Genomic DNA, 23478 nt, shown 5'->3' on the forward strand with positions numbered 1-23478 from the left:
AGATTCCCAGCACCCATGTAAACACCACTGGATGAGTGTGCCAGCCTGTATACAGGTGCATGGCCACACATGAAAGCACATATACACATCTGCCTGCCACACACCCATGGGAAAAATATGTTATTAAAGTTTTGCAAATCTTACAGTATAGTTTTGATACTGTAGACACCATAACACAAAGATAGTGTCAGTTGATCTGAACAAACAGTATGATAACATCCAATAACTTCATAATTATGATAAAAACAAATAATTGCTTAAAAAACCCATATGGTGCTATAAATCAAGTGGATGTAGTGTCTTAGTTCATGCAGGAGTATAATTGGGACCTATTACTTGAGGGCACTATCACAATGCATCCCCAGTTCTTAGAAGGTATGTAAAGACACTACTCAGTATCTTCATGAACGTAACCCTAGACTTACACTGGCAACTAGCCAGCCTGTGGAAGGACTGGGCTCTGAGTAGAGCCAATGTTTTCTGGCACAGGACTCACCAGTTCCTGCTGTGCTGAGTAGGTGCAATGTAAAACAATCCTTCAGCTTTTCATGTGAGCATGAAGACCATGGCAAGTGTTCAGTTCCTCCAATGTCTTCTCATTAGTCTTCACTTGAAGTAGTTCTAAACTTGTTGAAATGCCTTTTGCTCAATTTAAGGTCCAAATCACAGAACTAACATGCAGCTGAAAACCCTGAGCTGACCCAAATGAATACTGGATGATCAAAGGGGGTTACCTGTAGTTATAGTCTCAGGGGCAGAGGTGGGGGATCCTCATTGGTGAGCTCTGGGTTTATTGAGAGACCCTACCTCAAGGAGTAAGGTGGAAAAAAGATAGAGGAAGATTCCTGACATGAAGCCAGCACCTCCACTCAGGTACAAATGCACACCTGCATGCCCACATACATGCATGGGTGCACGCACACACAGACACAGACAGACACAGACACACACAGACAGACAGACACACACACACACACACACACACACACACACACACACACACACACACGCATGTGCACACGGGGAAAAGAAAAAAAAAGCCATGAGTCGAAATGGTAGGGACATACATCTTTATTTTTTACTGTCTGAAGCAGCACTCAGGAGACAGAAAACAAGCATGTGCACGGTGACTCAGCTGCCTGGCCCAAATACCCGGAACACAGACACACACAACCACAACACTGCCAGGCTGGCGTTGGCAGAAGAGACTTCAGGGCTGAGGGTTGGGGGCTTCATTGCCACTCTATGCTTTGGAAAACTCCTTTTTAACAATAACAATACTACAAAGGCTCTGCACTGCAGGCTCGTTGTTTACCATGTTTAAGCTTCTACAACATGTGCAGGGATAAGAGCCAAATATATTTGTACTAGAAGCTGTTTCACACTGGCACATCTGGACAAGTTTACACATCAGTGCTCAACACAGTTTTTCTCACTTCTTATTTCAATGGAATCAATTGTCTACTTGGGTAAATAAGTTTTTCTAACTTTACCACAGGCTTTGACCTTGTTGGGGTCAACTGTTTTACTGACAGACTTATCATGTAGTCGAAGACAGGGAAGAGTCAAGGAAGGAAAAACCACAAAGGATGACTTTCCCTGTTACATCCAACTTCAAAACATATGGTCATATGGTAACTGTGTTGTTATTCTGGAGATAAAGACATAAATAATGCTGTGTAATAATTTAAAAACAAATATTCAGAATAAAATAAATATTAACCAATTTATATCTATAAGTTACTTATATGCTTAAATGTGAACTGTCTCTAGAAATGGAAATAAATTTGGCATACTATTGCTAGTCCATCCAAAATCACTCTTAGTTTAGGTGTGTTGAGTTATACACATAATTCACTCCAAAGCAACATAGACATTTAGTTATCACAGGCAAATTGTTTCTTTTAATGCCTTTGTTACTGGGGCAGTATGAATATACACTATTCAGAAGCTGCTTGTCTTTCACACACAGTTAGCTTTAAAGCAGACTCTGCATTCTGAGCAGGGCATCACAGCTACAGCTACTTCACAGATACGGTAGGTAACACTGGATGATGACTTAGGGGACAGGCTAACAATGTACACACTTTTATTCACGCTTGCCAAGTAGCAGTTCTGGAGTTTTATTATTGGTTTTCCCAACAGCAGCAATATAATTTTGATGCAGTTACTAATAGCACAAATACAATACTTTGACCAGTAATACTCACAATGGTTTATAACAATTAAGCCCAGAGGCATAGTGATTTTTTTTTTTACAGTCAAACCTTACTTCAGATGTTTCATAAGGTCAATAAATAGTAGATACTTCTTTTCTTTCAAAATCTACCGAGAAACCCATTTGGCTTAGCTTCTCATTTCATTTCCATTCATCTGGTTGTTTCTTCATTCTTTTCCAAGTTTTTACTAGGGAGAAAAATATACAATGATAATGAACACATCTTCTAGTTATAACTGGTGCAACAATGAAAGTAAGAAACCCACCACCAGCCCACATACTAAACAGAAATACTGTATTAATTTAGTTATCTTAGAGTTTGCCCCTCAAGTGTACTGTTTCCATCTCTGTGTATCATTAGCAAGTGACTGTTCCTGCACGGACAAGCTAACGTTAGTAAGAAGGCAAACTGTCTCAGGAGCAGGCATGAGGGCTCCAGAGTGAGCAGGGGCCTAGGAGGAGGCAGTCTGAGTGGGGAAAGTTCTTCCTTTCATGGGGAAATGTCCTCGTGGAGGGTATTTCAGTTTCATAATTAGAAAGAGACAACCCATCTTCATCAGGATTCTTTTACATTAGTAACCACTAATGTATCTAATTTTCAAACTGTATGAAGCAAACGAGACAATGTGTACTTCATTTCTGAAGGACCATGATAGTGACTGCTCTCCATTGATCTGGACACAATGTGGGGATAAAGAAATTAAACTGTTATTAAACATCAAGAGCTGACACGCACACGCTGCTTTCTTGCAGAGCACAGTGGGCACTGCCAGCGAGTGTGTGTGAAGAGTGGGGTTCCTCCTGGACTGCTCAGGGTCACCACTCATGCAGCACTGCTGACTATCTGGACTTCAACACGTCTGACTTCCCGCTAAACTGAGGCTGTACACTGGACTGTCCTTAGAATGAGCTGTAGCCTTGGAACAATGGCAGTAGGTTAGGTCAAGTCTGCAGATCACCTCTGAGAAAAGTGATGGCTGACACGCTGTGGCAGACAAGGGCAGAGGCTCGGGATTCCCACTGGCTCTTCTGGGAGTCCAGGAGGGAAGGCAAACACTTGACTTTGTTCAAAACAGGCTTTAGCTTAAGTGTGTGGTTACATTATTTTTTTCCACATAAGAAAACTTTATATGCAAGGTTTAGATTCTGTTACCGGTTCAGGTTTTCTGATTTTATATTTGCTAAATGTAATTACACAGAGAAGCTCCTGTTACATACAGAAGCTCAGAAACAGTGTCAAGGGAAGCCCATGAACACCACTACAGCATGCCAAGAGAGAGTAACAGGAAGAGTCAGAAAAGTCATTCTGTCACCACATGCAATATAAGCAGACAATGTCAAACTTTCCTCCACTTAAAGACAGACACAAATGGACAAAAGAGTACAGCAGAGGTTCAAATAAATGCAGGGTACACACAGAAACCCTAAATCTGCAAAGTACAGAGAGGACAATAAAGGTCTCAGGGAACAAGACAACACAACAGACAAAAGAGGAAGGACTCAGTGACGGCAGGACATAAAGTAGAAGGGCAGAAAGGGAGACACAGCTGGAAATGAGCGAGACGCTTCTGCAGGTGCAGGAGATGTAGGGCAAGCTGAGGAAGCAGGTGGAGACTTCACTGTGAGAAGTAAACAGGAGAAACCCCAGAGAGGGACCCTGAGAGAAGTTTAGAAAAAGCTGAAGCAGCAGCAGCAGCAGCAGCAGCAAAGAATGTCTTTAAGGGAAATGAATCCAAGTACTAAGAGGAAGGAACAGTGCAAGATCTGCAGACCTCCCATGAGCAGGAGACAGGTTCGGATGAAAGGGACAGAAGGGACAGTCAAGTGTGCCCCAGCGACTGTTCAGAAGACAGCGGGATACTGGGCTGCTGACAGACAGTACAGGGACTTCAAAGCTGAGACACAGTTGAGCTTTACTAAACACAGGGAAGAGGACCCATCTAACCCAACAGCACACACCTGAGCCGGAGCCCACTTCTCTGAGGCATCTTCACACAGAGCATGCCCACAGCTAACACAGGAAGAGAGAGGCAAACTGAAGGCTTGAAAAAGCCACTTCCGACAAAAAGAGAAAGGAAAATCTGTACAGCAAGATTATGAAAATGAATACGAAACTGGGCTAACGCTTGTGAGATTCAGTAGCAGACCTGGCCTAATGTCACAAGAAACTGAACCTGGAACACATTCCCCAGGTTTGCCTCTGTGCTGAGCCCCAGGTTAAGTGCTGGGGAGCAAAAATGCCACATAGGCAGAGCCCTCAACTTGGAGGCAGAAAAACATGCTTAGTCGAGGGACTCTATTGTGAGACCTTGGATCTTGGGTTCTGTGTAGAAAGGACAGATTATAGGAGACATTTCTGAACTTCTGTTAATTTTGAAAAGAATGTTAAAGAAGTATGAAAATGTTGAGTAGAAAAGAATCAGAAAATCCATGGGTAAAAATCACAACTTCAACATCCAATACAGATAACATTGGTTGATGCCACTATTCAACACATTAGCTACTTTCTAAAGTTATCAATCACTTCTTTCAGCTCACATAAAAACAACTTTGTCATCGAAATAATGAGTACCTGATAAGCTATTATGTAAGCATTTCACAGTTTAACAAATCCTCTGTAGAAGAGCAGAGTCCACGGAAACAACCCTGAATGTTATAAGGATCTCCCACTGTCCCTGTCCCCACGAGGGCTCAAACCACCAGCCTCCTCACTGACAGCCATATCAACAGTACCAGCAAACTGGACCAGAGATATTTTAATCGGTACTCTGCTCACAAAGATTGAGCTGATTTTTATAGAACATCTACTTGAAGGCATAATCCTTTAACTGAATCTCCCCATTGTCTTTAAAAACTTTCCCACTGTCAGGTCAAAGGACATCTGTATTTTGAGATGTGGTTTCACTAATTTGCCCAGAATGGCTTTGAACTCTTGGGCTCAAGTGATTCTTCTGCCTTGGAACACCAGTCACTGGGACGACAGACAGACTCCATCACATCTGGCTACAGAGGAATTTTGCAAACCATACACCCCCACGTGTCCCCTTTTATGAAAATAAAAACAAGCTTACTACCACTGTCATCCATGAAGAATGAATGGACTGTACACGGGACTTACATTTAAGAGGGTAATATACTTCTTTATATTGTCATAAAAATGATATTTCCTAAATTTTGAAACTTGCTGTCATTTTGTGATGAAAAATATTACCTAATTTTTTGTTTTGTTTTTCATTTCATGGATCTGATCACTGCTGAAGTAAATACTTTCTCTGTTTATTGCCAAATATACTGATACTTTTACTAACATTCCCTACACATTATTAACTAGTTTTCTTTTTTTTTTTTTGATGATTTCTTGGAGCTTTCTATATTCTGCACGGAAAAATCATTTAGGTAAAATTCTTCTTCAGCCCAGTTATTAGTGAAAAACTTTATAGGCCCATATTTTCATTTTCTAAAAAAATTCTTTTTATTTAATGGGAATGAGTATTTTGCCTGTATGTATGTAGATATGTATGTATGTATGTATGTATGCATGTATGTATGTATGTGTGTATGTATATGTGCTGTGTAGTACCCAAGGAGGACAAGAATAGGACATAGGATAACCCAGAACTGGAGTATACAGTTATAAGCTTTGGTATGAGTGCTGGGACCTGGACCTGAGTCCTCTTCAAAAACAGCAAGTGGGCACCATTTCTAACATGCATGACCTTAGAAGAATTGCTTGAGCCTAAGAGTCTGATGCCATTTTAGGAAACAGAACTGTCCTCCCCCTAAAAAACAAACAAACAAACAAACAAACAAACAAACAAACAAACAAAAAACCACCACCACCGCAATAACAAAACAACCAAACAAAAACTGAGAATAAAACCGAAAATGTTTTCTAACTCCAACATCATGCTTATATAAAAGCCATCCCAGGATTAATTATTCAACTAGGTTTTGTGCACAAATAGATTTACTTATTTTTTTCAAATTAAAAAAGTTATGGAAACTCTGGATCTATTCTAGAAAGTAACAAATGTTTGCTTTGGGTGTAGGTAGGGCTGTGATACCAAAACTTTGTTTTGGCAGACAAACTACTTCTGCCTACAGAGAAAACCAGGTTCCCATTCCTTATACTTACGCACCCTCTACCATCTTCCCAAGGGCCTGTCTCACAAGTAAATGTGCTCCACCTGTCCAGTATCAGGCTGTTCCTCAGAAGCCCAGGCCTCCCTCTGGAAGGACTTTAGGTGGCTCTCACCTCTGTCTACGGAGCTCTTGCCATCCCCATTTAAAGACCTCCACAGCCAGAGCTTTCCACTAGTTGCTGTACTCTGTTTCAACATTTACAGCCCACAATTTTGGAGAGAAAGAAAGACTACTCTGGGGTCTTTCTCTCAGGATCAAGAGTCTAAGTTGTGCTTGTAGACTGTCCACCAACATTTCCTCCAAGGCCACTGATAGCCTCTTGGTTGTGATTCCCACCCCCGCCAGTGCTTATCCTACCAGCTGAGCTCTCTCTGGCATCTGAAGTCTTTTCCTGGTAATGAAATAGCTTCCTCCTGTTTTCTCTCGCTTCCAACTCTCTGCTGATTCTCTTACCTCTATCAGGGTGACTTTTCGGGCTGTTGGCTCAGTTTTCTTCGCCTGTGTATCTGCTTTGTGTCCTCGGTCCTCCCACTTTTGTTCTTTGCCCTTCTCAGTCCTACAGGAAGGAAAGAGTATAAATGAGAAGCCAGTAAGGCAGCTGCTGCAGTGGGTTAGATAAGGCTTGGATCTAGGGAAGGGATAGTGGGGTGGACAGGGACGATAAATGGGGACCTGAGAAGAACCATGGGGAGAGCGACAAGTGGGACTGTCCAAAGGAGTAAGACAGTGTCCCATCTCAGCCATGACCAAGGGACAAGAATGCAACAAACTCTGATTGATGTTGAGATGCTGAGGGGGCAACCAGAAAATGGTACCAATGTAGATGGAAAAGCAAACCTACACTTTTACAGGGTAGGAGTAGAAGTTCCTATGACGGTTTTAACTGCAGAAGGCCATGAAAAACTCAATGTAGATGGAAAAGCAAAGCTACACTTTTACAGGGTAGGAGTAGAAGAAGTTCCTATGACGGTTTTAACTGCAGAAGGCCATGAAAAACTCAATGTAGATGGAAAAGCAAAGCTACACTTTTACAGGGTAGGAGTAGAAGTTCCTATGACGGTTTTAACTGCAGAAGGCCATGAAAAACTCAATGTAGATGGAAAAGCAAAGCTACACTTTTACAGGGTAGGAGTAGAAGAAGTTCCTATGACGGTTTTAACTGCAGAAGGCCATGAAAAACTCAATGTAGATGGAAAAGCAAAGCTACACTTTTACAGGGTAGGAGTAGAAGTTCCTATGACGGTTTTAACTGCAGAAGGCCATGAAAAACTCAATGTAGATGGAAAAGCAAAGCTACACTTTTACAGGGTAGGAGTAGAAGTTCCTATGACGGTTTTAACTGCAGAAGGCCATGAAAAACTCAATGGTAATAACAAAACATACACCATGGTCTGCTGCAACACAGATTATATTAGAAAAAAGAGCATACAAAAATGAAAAGAGAGAAACCAGGCAACTAGGAGATCAGTCATTTGCCTGAGTATGTACTGTGAAGATGGGAATTTCCTAAATTTAAAAAGATACAAGAATTGAAAAATCAAGTAATTAACAGGAATGATAAAGTAGGCATGCACGAAACTGAACTGCATAACTCATGTTCAAGCTCTGGCTCTTAATGTGACTGCATATGGAGAGAAGGAGGGTGAATAAGTTCATATGGTTTATCCAGTTAGGACAATAAGAGACTCTAGAATGTGCTTATGTGTGAGATCATGCACACACACTCTCCATATGTGTGCAGACGAGGCCCTGTGAGGTCATAGTGAGAGTTAGCCACATGAAATTCAGGAAGAGAGGCCATATTTAGAAGATTCAATGTAGTCCTGAAACTTAGTAATAACAGGTCTGGAGATACAACTCAGTGGGTAATGTACTTGCTGCCAAGTCTGACAGCCCGGGTTTGATTCCCAGAATCCACATGTAGAAGGAGAGAAGTGACTCCTTAAAGTTATCCTATGAACTCCACACATACTGTGGTATGTAGGGGCCCTTCCCAAAACAAAAGAATAACTGTAGAAAAAATTAATAAAAGTCTCTCAAGTATTAGAAAGGTAAAACATTATTTAATTAGATACTTATTTCACCAAAGACATCACAAATATATGTGGACACACACACACACACACACACACACACACACTCATACTTGACATCATAAACCAGTATGGAGAAGGATATACAAATTCAAAGTATATGAGATACACTTTGAATTGCAGTGGTTGAAATTACAGCCTGACTATACCGAGTACTGGGGAGAAAGCAGACAGGTAAGCCTATAAATGTAAAACGATACAGAAAATGTATGAAAAATACTTCTAGCCACCCAATTCTAGTTATTTACCCAATAAACATGAATATGAATATCTATATGATGACTTTCACAAATAGTGATATTTGTAGTGGCTCCGAACTAGACAGCTCAAAGATATAGTAACAGGTAGAGAATAAACCAATTGTGGTACTTGAAACTCTGGAAGGAGACAGCGGTCACTGGTTGTCAAGGGATGGTAGTTAAAGAAATGGAAAGAATTATAAAAAGGATGAGAAATTCTTTAATTGTGGTGATGGCTCATGAGTGTCTATCTTTCTTAAGATCTGAAATGTATATTGCATAACAAGTATATTTCACTATAAGTGTTACAAATACATCTGTACATATAAAACCAGACCTATAAAAATACATGTATGTATATGTGTGAGTGTTCACTTGTATAGGTTATGTGCGTTGGTGTGCGAGCACTTGTGGATGCATGTGGAAGTCAAGGAAAACCTTGGTGGTGTGCTAGATAGTTTTATGTCAATTTGATACAAGTTAAAATCATCTGGGTGGAGGGAGTCATAATTAAGAAAATGCTTCCATAAGGTGGGGCTGTACACAGCCTGTAGAGCGATGGGGGATGGGTCAGCCCATTTTGGGTGGGGGCACCCCTGGGCTGGTAGTTCTGGGTGCTATAAGAAAGAAGGTTGAACAAGTCCTTATAAACAAGCTGATAAGCGGCACCCCTCCAAGGCCTCTGAATCAGCTCCAGCCTCCAGATTCCTATCCTATTTTAGTTCCTGTCCTGGCTTCCTTTGATGATGAACAGTGACCTTTTGTGTTTGAGCATGGTGTTTTGGTCATGGTATTTTGGGCATGGGTTCATCACAGTTACAGTAACCCTAACTAGGACAGGTACCATCCTTCAGTAAATAACAGTGATTGACACAGACTTGTGACCTACGCATACAGGCACTCATGCACATGTAAATGCAAGCATGGGGAAACACCCATGCAGCACATATGCATGACAGAAAGAATGAACACGGTAAGAAATGCAAGCAGAAAGTGCTAACAACAGCCCATGTGGCTGACTTTGGTTATCCAATGAATAAGCAAATGCTTGAAAAGGGCAGGGAGGGCTGCAGGGAAACAAAAGTTAGCTCCTGTTTGTATTCTTGAGTACAGTTAATTAGCAGTGTAAATTAGAGATAATGAGACAAGTTTCTCTGTATGTACTGAACAACAGTGTTTCCACCATTAACTGGTCCGCAGCTTTCACATCATGTGAAAATGTATCTTCACTGACCTAAAAGAATGAGTACAGGTAATTTCCAAAGACGTTAGTAAATGAGCATCTGGACACAACTGAACTTCTTAGGAATTTCTCTTTCTCTTTGATTTGCAGGAGGTTCTTAAGTGTTCTACAAGCCACAAAAGTGGAGCTAGCTACCCTGGCAATGTCTGGAGCCCAAGTGTCTGTGACATTTTCTGCACTTATCTGAGGGTGCACAGTGGGTCTAGGCATCTCCTGAAAAGCCTATCCAACGTGGTGTTTATGGAAGGTACTCTTTAATGTCTACGTTTAATGAGCAATTCTAGTTTTTTAGGATGTAAATTCCTAGGCATTAGTGATTTATTATTAACTATATTATTACATAGGACTTCAATTAACTGAAAACAGTTGTCAGACAGAAACTAAAGCATGCTAGGCTTGTGTGGAGGAACCAAAGACCATGTGTGGGGGGCATGGAAAGAAGGGTAGACTGGACCTCCAAGCTGCCACTTTCCTAGCCCTTATTTCTCCCCCTTGAAGGAAATGGATTCTCTTTCTAATTTCCAGTTGTTCTAGGCGAGTCATCTGGCCAAGGGACCACATCTAGGAGGCGAGCTCACTTTAAACCCCACTAAAGAGACAGCCCTCTCCCTTCACAGAATCCCGACCTCTACATAGTGGATTCCAGGCCTTAGCTATGCAGATGTGTAAGACTGCTTGGTTTTCTGAAGGAAAGTGGAACTTCTTTTCTTCTTTTTATCTATTTTTGAAGCACACTTTCCCCAACACATCAGGCTTCATCGTTCTTTCTAAAGTCTTTCTCTCCCCTCCACACGGCAGCTTGCCTACTGTGTCTGCTGACTCCCATGCTGGCTTAAGTGATGGTTTCTTTCCTCCTTTCCTGTTCCCATCCTCACGCTGCGGACATCTACAGTGGGTTGCCCTGGGGTTTTCTTTCAAACTCAGAACACTGTGTTTGACTTCTGGTCCAATCCATTCTTAAATTCTTTTATTAATGAGACTAAGGACCCCAAGATGGGACCCTGATTTCTCCTGTATCTTTTGGATATCAAGAAGAGATCCCCAAATTCCAGTAGCAACATCTTTCTGTGGAGCCTGAGCAGAGAATCTAGTTGAGAAAGAGACAAGCCTGTTGGTGAGGGGCTGGAGACTGAGGTCTTAGTTGAGTAGTGACAGCGATGTCCTGTGACATTAGTACCTGAATGCCCCTCTTGGATTTATTTGTCATCTATTAAAACAGAGGGGATATGGAAAGAATTATAAGGTATATTTCATATTATGATCCTATGACTCTTTTAAAGTCTACTTAAAAATGGCACATCTCTCATCTGTGGAGTAAAATATTGTCTTGCAGCTTACTGCGTGGTTTTATTTGGCAATTCCTGTCATCTGAATCAGGGTATGAATTATTCCTCAAATTGTTAAAGTATATAGCATATGTTAACTTGAAATACTATGTGTCTGAAGGAAGCCCAGTGGGGATGATCTGTGTGCACATGTGTATAAGGCACAGGAGGGGCCAGTAGACACTGTGCTGTTCATGGACAGTGTATCCAGACTTTGCTGACACACAGAACACATTCTCCCTGGTAGCATCCTGGGAACTGGCTGTTTTCCCTTTCATGTCTCGGAGGAGATATTTCATAATTTAGTTTTACCTAACCACTCGCTTGTATTCACTTAATGTTATTTCAAAACATCACTCAAACAAAGTAAATGAAAAATAAAAGTAAGCCTTCTGCTGTTTAGTGTGTTGCTATTTTATATAGCATCATTTCTCTGGCTTCTAACACATTCTTAAAGTCTTCTAAAACTCAGCTATTGGAAATTTAACTTGTAGTGAATTGTGTTACGAAAACCGGATATGGATAAATGATCCTACAACAATGACAACAACAACAAAAACCCACTGCTATTTCTCATTGCAAAATATCAGAAAGTTCTGAGAAGCACTTACTGTGCCATGAACTGTGAGCCCAGTCTGGAATCCGGGTACCAGTCCGGATGGGGGGCCTGCTGTGAAGGAGGAGAGAAAAACAAACAGTAGGTCAACAGGAAAGAGAACAGCATTGTCTGCATCCACCCACTGAGTCCCCATCAGCTTCTTGCATGAAGACAGAATGTGAGTGTCTATCCCAGCACCATGCTCACTCCTACGGAAAACCAAAGGCTAGTCTACCACAGATTAAATCTTCTTTATAACAAGGTTAGTTTTCAGATGCTGGCACCGGGAAAAACAAACAAACAAACAGACAAACACACAAACAAACAAAATCATCATCATCAACAACAAAGCCCACAAAGAAAAACAAGTAAGTTAGCTTAAGTTAACTTACTACTGTGGTGTGCTACTTAAGCTCCACGCATATCTTTCATCACTGCCTCTTTTCTTTCTATTCGTGTCAGTGGGTCCACATTTTTACAGTGAGGCTCAACTGAACTGAATGCAGATTCTGAATTTGAACACTCCAAATCTTTTATTTTTCTTCAGTAAATCTTACTTTACTAATGGCACCCTTGAGAAAAAGACTGAATGCTCACTTTCAGAGATACCAACTTAAATTCAGAGTGTTATACACTTCCTCTAGAACCCGAAGCATTAGCTCCAACCCAAAGTAGACTGAGGAAATGGTGTTTAATGTAACACACTACTTTAGGAATCAGCCCCGTGCTGCCATAAACAGACTGAAAGTGGTTTTTAGCGATAACTAGATGTTACCAAGAGGAGCCACCTGACATTCAGAATAAGACAATAAATTGCTGAATCATGTACAGATGAAAGATAGCTACACCATTATTCAAATCAAAGCCATTCGGGAACAAACAAGACACCGGAGTGAAAGAAAAGGAGTACAGCTTTTCTTTCAACCTTGTCTGAGAACTCCTGCCTTCCCACTCTTCCCTCTGCTGCAGCCCACTCTGCCTCTCTCTCCACTTTTCCCTCCTTTGTAACCAGATTTCTGCAGGACGGCGCCTTGGCACCAAGTATCCTTCAGAAAGCACACTGTGCGTATTATAATACTGTAAAGATTTTAAGACAATCGCTTTTCTTGACTATGACTATGTGTTCACTATCAGGTGGTTTTAAATCGAACATTTAAGAGGAGAATTAAAGAGTGACAAGATGGGGTGAAAGGTGAGTGCTGTAGCAAGTGACCCCAACAACACAGAACCCAATGGCCTCTTCATTTTTCTTCACCGCTAAAATTGATGAGACTCAGTTAAAATGCACCAAGAAAAAAATATATCCACGGTGAATTTCAAATTCAAAGTCTGGTCCAGATCCCTGAAAACCCTACCTGCTCTCACCCAATAGCACACACAACAAGCAACAAAAAGCATCAGAAACAAACTCAGAGAGCATTAATCTGCCCAGAACTTCCTTTGCCTCTTCATGGGCATGAAGTTCCAAACACATTAATCAAATTAAATGGAAGGTTTAACATTTTACAGTTCTTTACAAGGTCTAAGTATTATTTCTATTTCTTTGTTCAACAGAAGCCAGCATTTTACCAAAAAAAAAAGTGTATGTTTTTAAAACATCCTTAAGCTGGCATTGCCCTGTGCGGGTCTTATTCCTGCTTATAACAGACAGAGTCTGCTCATGTGAAAGGGATGCTGGGATACACTCAGAAAGGTTGAAGTACACTGAAACCAGTGAGGGAGACAGTGACCAGAATGCACTCTGTGTCTGTGTAAGTAAAAAACTAACTTACTAGAGACAAACAATGGGTGAAAAATTGTCCATAGTGTGTTTCCCATTGTGTTCTTATCACTGGTGTATCTGATTCTTTTTCATGATGCAAAGTGGCTTAGGCTAGGTTCAAATCCTATACATTTTAAATTGGTAGGGAGCCCGTATTTTAATGTTTTTACACTTACTTTAAAGGACACTTAATTAGGACTAATACTTCACTCTAAACCCCTTTACTCACTCATTCCTTGGTCTCAGCAGCAGCGCGCCATATGTGTAGTGACTCATGGAGGCAGTAGGAGGGGGAGAAGGAGTTTCTGTGAGCTTTTATCTTTAAACAGAAGCCCCAAGGCTGGAATGCAATCAACCCATAAATGCCCCCCACCATCATCAAGCCAAGGAGCACGGCTGTTCTTCTTCCCCTCCTTTCCACACACACCTCTCAGTTGTTTTGTGACTCCGTTTCCTCTTCATGGGCACCCTTCATTTGGAGAGGAGGGATGAAGAGAGGAAGATGAGCAAAGCGAGGATGAGGAATGGGAGGAGCAGAATCCAGAGACCCCTGCTTCCCAAGCCCTCAGCTTCTTTGGGGGTGATTTTCAACTCAGAATGCAATGAGGCTTAAGTATGAAAGGAATGATAAATGGAGTGATTTAAAATGACACCACTGATTATGTGGAGATTTACCAAGAAGTAAACAACTTACAAACAGCTTTAGAAAAGACAAACGGGCCATGCAAACAACTCACCGGAATCGACACGTCTAAAAACTTGAAGAATGAACGGAAATCATATGACTGTTCAATTGGTGCACGTTGTGGACACACCAACATCGGATAAGGCAGACTTGAGACAGCCTGGCTTTATTTTACATTCTGGTATTCGCCCACTGATAAATTTACCTTTCTAAATGTGTCGTCTCCACTTTGTGGGAATTGTATTTTTTTTCTTTGTTTTAGGACATAGATACGAGAGAGGAAGGTTGCCAATGAGGGTTTGGTGGTTTAATTCTTGTTTCTGTTAACTTTGTGTGGCCCTACTAAGCCGCTTCACCTCTCTTGGGGTTTCTGTTAACTAGAAAAGGAAGCGGGGCTCAGAGTACAAGCACACACTCTCATAGTCCCACACTCTTATTTCTGCAGATGAGGAAATGGAGGCCCAGAGTCACCAAGCAGACAGAAGTAGCTACAGGTTACACAAAGCTTTCTAAAACCAAGTTAACAGTCAAACTAATTTTCAGTACAACTCTGTTTGAAGCCTCAAGTGCAAACATGTAGAAGCAGAATCCTTCTGGGTAACAACTAGGTTTATATGGCCTAGCACACTCTGCCACTGGTATAGATTCCAGTGCTTTAAACTGTAGGTCACAACCCTCTAACTAAAAGTAGGGGCTATATCATGCACCTCCACCAAGTGGCCTTGGCGCTAAACCCACAACATACACACTTTGTACTGTTTGCGATTATGCCACATAGTGCCAGCAAAGGATGCCTGAATACCACTAGGATCTGAAGTGACTGTGTTGTGAACATCAGTGTTTTTACTATATACAGAGTTTTCTGCACTTACAGAACCAAAACATTTCATTATGGAACGAAAAGACACAAATACAGCATTTTCTTGGTGTTTTATTTTTTAAACATGTGACAATTTATCTTTGGATTGTTGTGTTAAAATGTTGGATTTTAAAAGTGGCTGTTTGAGTTTCATAAAAAAATGTTAAATGAAGTTTGTTTGGGATTAGGACAGACTTTTCCCAACTATGCCTGAAAAGGCTTTAATGACTCTTTAGACATATTGCATGAAGTGTTTAAATACAGCACTGGTGGGAGAGGATATATCCTAAAGAGAGATGCTATCAAACCATACCCCCTTTTTCTTGCAAAATCAGAATGTCTAACAAGTATGTAGGAGTCACGTTTGAAGCCAAATCCATACAAAGAGCTCTCACTCTGTATTTATCAAATAGACCTAAGGACAAGGAATTCTACCAGGCCAGGAATGGGTAGTGCTCTTACAACCTCTTTCTTATTCCTTTCTCTAAATCAAACAAGAACAAAAACAAACAAAAACCAGGGGATTTTTAAGAGGCTCCTTCTGTCTGTGGACTTGAATCTAAAGTTCTAAACCACAACAGGGACAATGGAGGTAACCTGGGCTAACTTGTCTCGCAACTACATTTGCACACATTCTGGTCTTTGTTTCTTGGCTTTCTATATATTGTAAGATGGCCACAGGTACAGCAGAGAGGAATTTAGATGTCCTTCTCCTTTCTGTTTTGGCCAAAGTTAAATAAATTAATTTTCCTTTACCAGTTTCTGTTTGCTGATTTCTTTGGACCAGAGGGAAGCTGATGCTACATGGGGCCATCTAAGGTTCTTCACAGGCTGTTTCTAATGTCCCGAAGGTATTCCCCCACTGATAACTCCCAGTTTTCACAAACAGCCGGGCAGTTTCCAGTTACTGTCCTTTATTGCTTTTGTTTAATTGTGTGACCCTATGACTAATGCCACTTTCGTTCTTTAGGCTGTAATTCAGGGACTATTTCTGATTTATTGGTTGTCACTCTCCAGACTTCATTTTGCCATAGTGTCTGACAAATCAAAACAAACCAAAAGCAAAACAAGCATTCTTATAAGTGTTAAACAAATAAGGAAGATGCCAAAGCAGGCGAAGAAATAAGAAGATCCCGGGTAAGGATTGAGGACCAGAAAAGTAAAAGGAGAAAATGATCCCAGCTTTAAGAGGGCTTTTCCACAGAAGGAAGTGCTAATCTTTAAAAATCAGCTGCAGAAACAAGGTGAAATCACAGAAATATAGAGACAGTCAGGATGAAATGCCAGGGATTCATGTTAGATGGCAACCCCTTGGAAGGCAGGAGCCAAAGCGTAGCAGCTGAGGAGTGTGGCACTGTTTTCTTTGCCAAGGTGTCAGAGAGTCAAAGGGAACAAACAGCAAGATGACACAACAGTGTGCCTCACTGAGAAGGGTGATCACAGTCAACAAGCTGGTGACTTGCTGGGAAAGAAAAAGCAATGGATAGACTCAGAGCACAAGTGGCAAAAGTGTACAAGTGTTTCCTCTAGGCCTGGAGCCCGATGAGACAAAGTACAGATTCCAGGTGCTGCCTATGTGGCTGGCATCAACTGCCAAATCTTGGTGCTTGTATGGACTGACTTCCTGTGGCTTAAGTGGCCTGGCTTGGGAAATGGACTGTATGTAAGCAAGAAGGTACAAAATATCAGAGTAGACCTCCAAAGAAAAAAAGTGCACCATTTAACTAACCGTATGTGCAAGTGTGCAAACCCTTGTGAGGAGGTGTGGAAGTCACAGCGAGTGAGTGTGGAGGTCAGATGACAAGGTGCAGGAGTCGGTTCCTTCCTTGGACTGTGTGGGTCCCAGGGACAGAGCTCAGGTGGTCAGGCCTGGCAGAGACTGCCTTTATCAGCTGAGTCATCTTGCCCAGACATTCTCCCCCACCTTTTTTTTCAATTTCTGCAAGCAGAAGAGTTATTTGGGTCTTCCACTTCCTCTTTTGAGCATGAATTGTTTTCTAATCTCCAATCATGAGGGAATAATTCTTCCCAAATCAGGTCATGTGGACTATAAGGAAATCCTCTGTATTAAGACACAGCAGCACAGGTGGTGGCTGCTTAGCCACACCCATAGTAATAGGGGAACAATGTGAGTAAAACAGAGAAGGCTAACTCAGTGCTGCCATGTTCAAATCAAAGAGTGATTCAAGCAAGTTTGTTCCAGTGTGCTGAGAAAGATGTTTTATTTCATAGTTCATCTGAATAAAAACAGGGGACCCTTGAATAAGAAAAGGCCCATTTCCTTTTACGTTCCCAAAAAGAAACCTTAAAATCAGTACCACTGATCACACTACTGTGATTGCTAAGTAATAACTAGAACATTAGCATATAGTTAATGTTCCATGTTTTTTGCAAAGACTAACATCAATTCCTCAAACACAGGACACAAGCAGTATCAATAGGTACCTACATCTGATTAGAGACATTGTATAAAGCCAGGCCTAGTGGCTTATGAGTTACGAGGGTTGTTTGGTTCAAGGCATGACAGTAAGACATCTTTTTCACAAATTTAACAACAACTATCTCTAATCCCTGACGATGTACAACATATTCCTAAAACAATGCATTATTATCCTAAAATGCCAATCACTGAGGATGAGCATCTCTTAAGTAGAAAGTAGAGTTAGGGTGTCAGACAACGTCCAGGGAAAGGTCAGGTTGCTTGTCAAGTCAGAAGCCAGTGTGGCTGATTCTAATCAATCCGGCCACTATCTAAAGGACATTTCTGACAGAATGACTGCTGGGGAGTTCTCACAATCACATCTTTCACATTTTGATCTCTAACAGATTTTCAGAGAAATGTTATTGATGTTTAAGATTACCCTCGAAGACATCGTCATGAAGAGCATGCTGTGTTACTCTGTCAAACAACCCTTAGTCTTATCAGAGTCCTGGGCCATGTGCGACACTGACAACAGCAGAGTAGAGAGTAATGCCATTTTTTATACTTTTGTATAGTCACTGTTCAAGACGTCTTTCCCCAGAAATCAATGCATTTTACAAAAGCAAAAATGGCCCATGGCCCATGATACACTCTGAGAATTGTGATAAATACCCTTAAAATACTTATTTGTGTGTCTTACAAAAAAAATCACAGAATTTTCACTAAGAAGCTGTATTAGTCTATAAAGTGAGCTTTTAATGGAAGATCAGCGTAACGAAATGGAATGTGACATAGGCTGAGTTAAGGCTCAAATGAGGAGTGAGCTGCCAAATTGGAAAACAATTCACAGGCAAGCTAATTTTTCATAAATTTAATTGATGGAATTAAGGAGACATCAGGAGTATTTTCTAAACCTAATTCTGGGGTCAAACTACAGAAGGACTGTGCCACAGACTTTGTATGTCAGAGCTCCTGGCAATAGTTTAGACCCTACCCTAGGCTAGATAATCTGGAAACAAGCTGCAGCACATGGGGCATCATCCCGTGCAGGTCAGAGGCCCCTGGAACCACTCAGAGGCCCCTGGAACTGCTCACACAGAGGAAAGATGACTTCTTTTGTCAATCTGGCTGCACCTCTGAGGACTGTGGGTGTTCCTCTCTACTGGGGGTCTTAATATGGAGGATGGACTTTGATTGGCATGGGGTCTACTCTGGTTTTACCCACACATCATCGGGGCTCTATGTGTTTGCTCTATGGAAGTGCTGTTTACAGACTTGCAGATAATTTTCCAATATGCAAGTAATAGATTTTTTAAATGACAGTTACGTTACTATATAAGTCATGGGAATGTTAAGAAAATATTGATCCTGGATGCACTGAAATTCTTCATGGAATTCAATAATTAGATACTTTATTTTTTAACTATAAGGTAAGGTTTCAGCTCATTAATTCCCATTATATACTAAGTTTGTTCTTTTCAGATAAAGATAAAACATTTCTGAAACTTTAAGCAAATTCTGTAAGTTAGAGATACACCAATACATTTTCTCTTTCAGAATTACTAAAGCTAAATTTGGCAGTACACCTTGGAGAAGTCCTAGATTAGCCTGGAGGAAAACATCCATCTCCTACAGGCAGCAAAGGCTGCCACCAGCCACCACCATTTCATGTGCAAGACGATATGCACCCACAACAGAGCCAGTGTGTCCATTGTGAAGAATGTGGAGAAGGTGGCGGCTCTCAAGCCACTGAAAGGCCTAACTTTACTTTGTATTGTATATTTTGAACAGATGTAAATTTTAACAGGACAGTTAATGAGGCTTCTTTCCTTTTATTCCTTAAAAGTATAGAGAATAAAGCTGAGTACATTCAATAATTAGATATTTTATTTTTAAACTATAAGGTAAGGTTTCAGCTCATTAATTCCCTATTATATACTAAGTTTGATCCAGCCACTTGGGAGGCTTTAACGCAAAAGCTCATGGTCAGTCTGGGCAATAGAGCGAGACACCCCCCAATCTCAGAAACAGAAACAAAACCCAAACTAAAATATATAGACTATAATTCTTTGAAGTTGCACGCCAAGAAGGTACACTGAAACTAACAACAAACAGGCATGTACAAAACCACAGTGACACACTGTGGAGGCTAATGACAGTCTATTGTAACAAGATGGCAGAGGATACAGGACATGGCTGAGACTATGGAGGCCACATCCAGTAGCAGTGTCATCTGAATGAGACCTTTCTAGTTTATGGATCTCAATCGGCTCATTTGCACAATGAAGTAGCTGAGCCAGAATCACACACAGCGTCCTTCCTGGGACTAGCTCCATAATGCTATGACCTCAGACCTCCCATGAATCTAGTCACTTTTCATGCTGTTTAAAAAGCCTATCTTATACATGATAATAAGAAAAGGCTCGCATTCAAAATTAAATCTCTGATGCATTTGATGGTATATTTATAAGATAGAACCTTGATAAAATCAAGCCATGCCCATTTTGACAAAGAACTAATTAAGAAATACAACTAACCAGGTGCTAGAGACACTCAGGTTCATATTTCTCAAGGTTGGCTGTCAGCTTCATGACTCAGAGTAGTCAAGGCATTTTAGTGCCTAGGGCAACATTATGTTTATCAGGGACTTTTTAAATTAGCATAGATCATTTCACATATTCTTTTCCTCCAGGAATTATCACTGTCTAATACACGTTCAACAAATTCCTCGGAGGTGATTGTCTGCCTGTCTCTAATTTTTTAAAGTGCTAGAGATTGAATCAGTGTCTCGTGTTGCTAGGCAAGCAATCTAACCCTGAATTATACCTACTGCTCTCTTGTAGGATTCTATTATAACACATGCATTCATATATGACAGATCAAATTATATTCTTCAAGTAAATAAATCCATTCACCTTACCTTTAAACCCTGATCTGAGTTCCATCTTCTCTGTGGGAATGTCCCTATTCCTGGCCCAAATGGATTCATACCCTGTATGACTCTTGTTTTACATATTAGTGTTGTTAATGATTCTTGCTTTTGTAGGAATTCAACCCAAGGCTCTGTGCATGATAACCAATCTACATTCTGGGCCTAACGATTTCATTTTAAAAACTATTTTAATTTGTATATTGTATGCTTCCTTGAGATGGATTAGAATTAGAGTTTGGATTTTAAGGGCTAGGTTTGCCATTTGAAGAACTAGTATGCTGGGAGATGAAGGTAAAGGTAAGTCTGCAGCAAAGAGATCAAAACTGGAAACTACAGTCTAAACTAAGACCATGACACAGTGAGTCTATCAAAGTAAAAGAGAGTACAGGCAGTGAGAGTTCTCTGAAGTAAGTTGTTCCTTACGGACACTGGCACATCAGGAAGAGGAAGGTCAACACCAATTTCATAGGAACAGCTAAATATAGAAAACTATAGTATCTCCTCTGGCTGACACAGAATCAATGGAGAAGAATACATTAGAGGTAGGAGTACATAGCCTTAGTTTCAACAGTCAGCATGGTGCAAGTTGGGGACACCAGTAAAACTCGATTTTTCATTGCATTCCATACTAAACCAAACCCTGTTACTGCCCCCATGCTAATGTTATATTTCCATTGCAGTGATTTATCTAGGTTGTAAATTTAATATAGAATTGTTATGAGTTGATGATGTGTATCTTTTCAAAACTCCTGTGTTAAATTTCTAAGCCTCACCATGATGGTTTTTAGAGATAATTAGGTGATGAGGATAGAATTTTCACAAGTAGGATTCGTGCTTTTACAAAACAGGCTGTCCTGTGAGGTTGCAACAGAGCTGCAAACCAAAGTCTACCCTCAATAGACACCAGATCTACTAGTACCTTGATCTTGGACTTGTCAGTCTCCATACTGTGAGAACTGTTCCTTATGTAAGCCATTATAAGCTACTGCATATTTGTTATAACCGCTCTGACCTAAGACAAGCATTTAACTAATTCTGTAAGACTGGTGTTGATTAGCAGAATGAATAGCTTCCTGGGACCTAGTGTTGAGCCTGGCTTTCTAAGTATACCAGCCATGTCTTGCTTCTTTATATTCTCCAATCTGGTGTAGCATGCAGGGAATCTCTCAATCTTTATATCAAGACTTTGACTTTACCCAACTTATCTCCCCCATTTGAAAGGGATGCTGTTCTAAGCTTGACTTTCTTGCTGTATTTTGCTAGTCAATTCTACCCACTCCTTGTAAATGACATAACACAAAAATCTCATGACACTGCCAAATGTCTTCTGGGAGGCAAAATCACTATCATTTGAGAAGTGCTGGTCTATGTCAAGCCTCACCTATCATTTTGATTTTGTATAATGAAACTAATTCCTGCATCTTCCACAATTCAATCACGCCCTGATTTTGCCTTCATAGCATATCAATCTGTGTCTCTTCACTTAAAAAAATAACTGGATATCCTGTCTTCCTCCAACAACTACTCACTCTCCTCTGTCACTTTTTTGGAAGTGAAACTTGGAGAATGAATTCCACTTGTTTGTCACTTTGATTCTGGTGCAAAGCTACCAGGGTCCTTTTGACTACCAAATGCTCAGATAATCCAAATGCTTGGCTGGCACATGTGTCCAACCTGCAGCCTACATCCCACATGTTCAAGGACAGCCATGAAGGTGACCCAACACAAGATCATAACCTTATTTAAAACAGTAGAGATTTATAAGTGCATGTGTATGTTTGTGATTTTCTTCTTTGTCTTTTAACTCTGCTACATATGGGTTTCAAGCAGGAACTTTGTAGACAGCAAGGTAGTGTCATAATGTCAAATGCCTAGATATGTTCTTTGCTTCATCCTTAGCTTCCAGGGCATTTTTTCCTGCTGTTTTCCAATCTACTCTTTTTTGACTCCCTTAATATTAACATCAACTGGGTTCTGCCTTTGGCTTCCTTCTCTTCTGATTCCATAGACATTATCAGGTTCACTGCCTTCAGCACAAACTCTGCTTTCCAACAGGGTAGACTGACTAACCCAATTCCTCTTCATGTGGTTTTGGAGCTCTACTTTCTCTCAAATTCTAGTCTGGCATTTCTGGACACTTGTGACTGTTTCTACCTGGGTACTCTGAACATATCAGCAGTAAACTGAAATATCTAAAACTGAGCTAATCAGCTCTTATTGTCCACCTTGTCTCACCTCATTGTCCTCAAAACTTCATAGCTCATTAATTCTGTAGTACTGTCACCTATTTAGTTATATAATAATCCAGTGACCTCAGAGTTATCTTATGTTCTATGTCACGAAGTAACTGAATCAATGAGAAGCTTGGCAATCACAGCTTCTGCCTACCTCTCATTCCCTCTAGTTCAGTCTTCTGTATTTTATTTCTATGTATCCCTAACAAATTTCCTCATGTTAGGTTTTAGTTACCTCCATTCTAACCACCCGTGCTAGTGCTAAAATTAAAAATCCTTTTATATCATCTCCTGGGGCAGTTCCTCCAGGGGAACCCTTGTCTGGAGGATAAAATCTAAGCACATTAGCAGAGTGCACGAGGCTGCTTGTGCCTCCATTTCTCCTCTCCTTTCCCCTTTAATCCTGCACTCCCCAGACACGATCAAGGACATACTATACCTCATTCCATTTATCCCTCTTTGGGTATGTTTTGTCCTAACTTCATATAACACTTCTTTTAAATCCTTCAAGCTGCAGGGTATGCATTTTTCCCTTGGGAACTATTCCTGGCCTTCCCAAAACAGAATGGAAGGCTTTCTCTCCATGTGTTTCCAATGAAACATGGATATTATCTTCATTCTAGTTCCAAAAGTCTGTTGAAACCACCTGCTCATAGGTGGCTTACCACCAGCTCTTCAAAACCATGAGGGTAAGTGCTTTGTCCACTTATACTAGCTTCATTTGG

General features: G+C 40.7%; 1 protein-coding gene across 7 annotated transcripts in view; it reads right to left on the reverse strand.

The window, feature by feature from the left end:
* Window positions 1–1056: 1056 nt before the first annotated feature.
* Window positions 1057–23478, reverse strand: part of Ahi1 (Abelson helper integration site 1) — a 127329-nt gene continuing 104907 nt past the window's right edge. For 4 of the 7 annotated variants that reach the window (XM_040728415.1, XM_021224265.2, XM_013127302.3 and 1 more), the window contains 3 exons: window positions 11873–11931; window positions 6815–6917; window positions 1057–2406 (listed from right to left, as the gene is read on the reverse strand). In XM_040728415.1, the coding sequence (XP_040584349.1) occupies window positions 2404–2406; window positions 6815–6917; window positions 11873–11931 (165 nt within the window). In that variant the 3' untranslated portion in view covers window positions 1057–2403. The other 3 variants (XR_005869622.1, XR_005869623.1, XM_021224273.2) reach the window with 3 other exon arrangements.

The sequence above is a fragment of the Mesocricetus auratus genome, unplaced genomic scaffold, assembly GCF_017639785.1.
Source record: "Mesocricetus auratus isolate SY011 unplaced genomic scaffold, BCM_Maur_2.0 Super-Scaffold_100018, whole genome shotgun sequence".
NCBI lineage: Eukaryota > Metazoa > Chordata > Mammalia > Rodentia > Cricetidae > Mesocricetus > Mesocricetus auratus.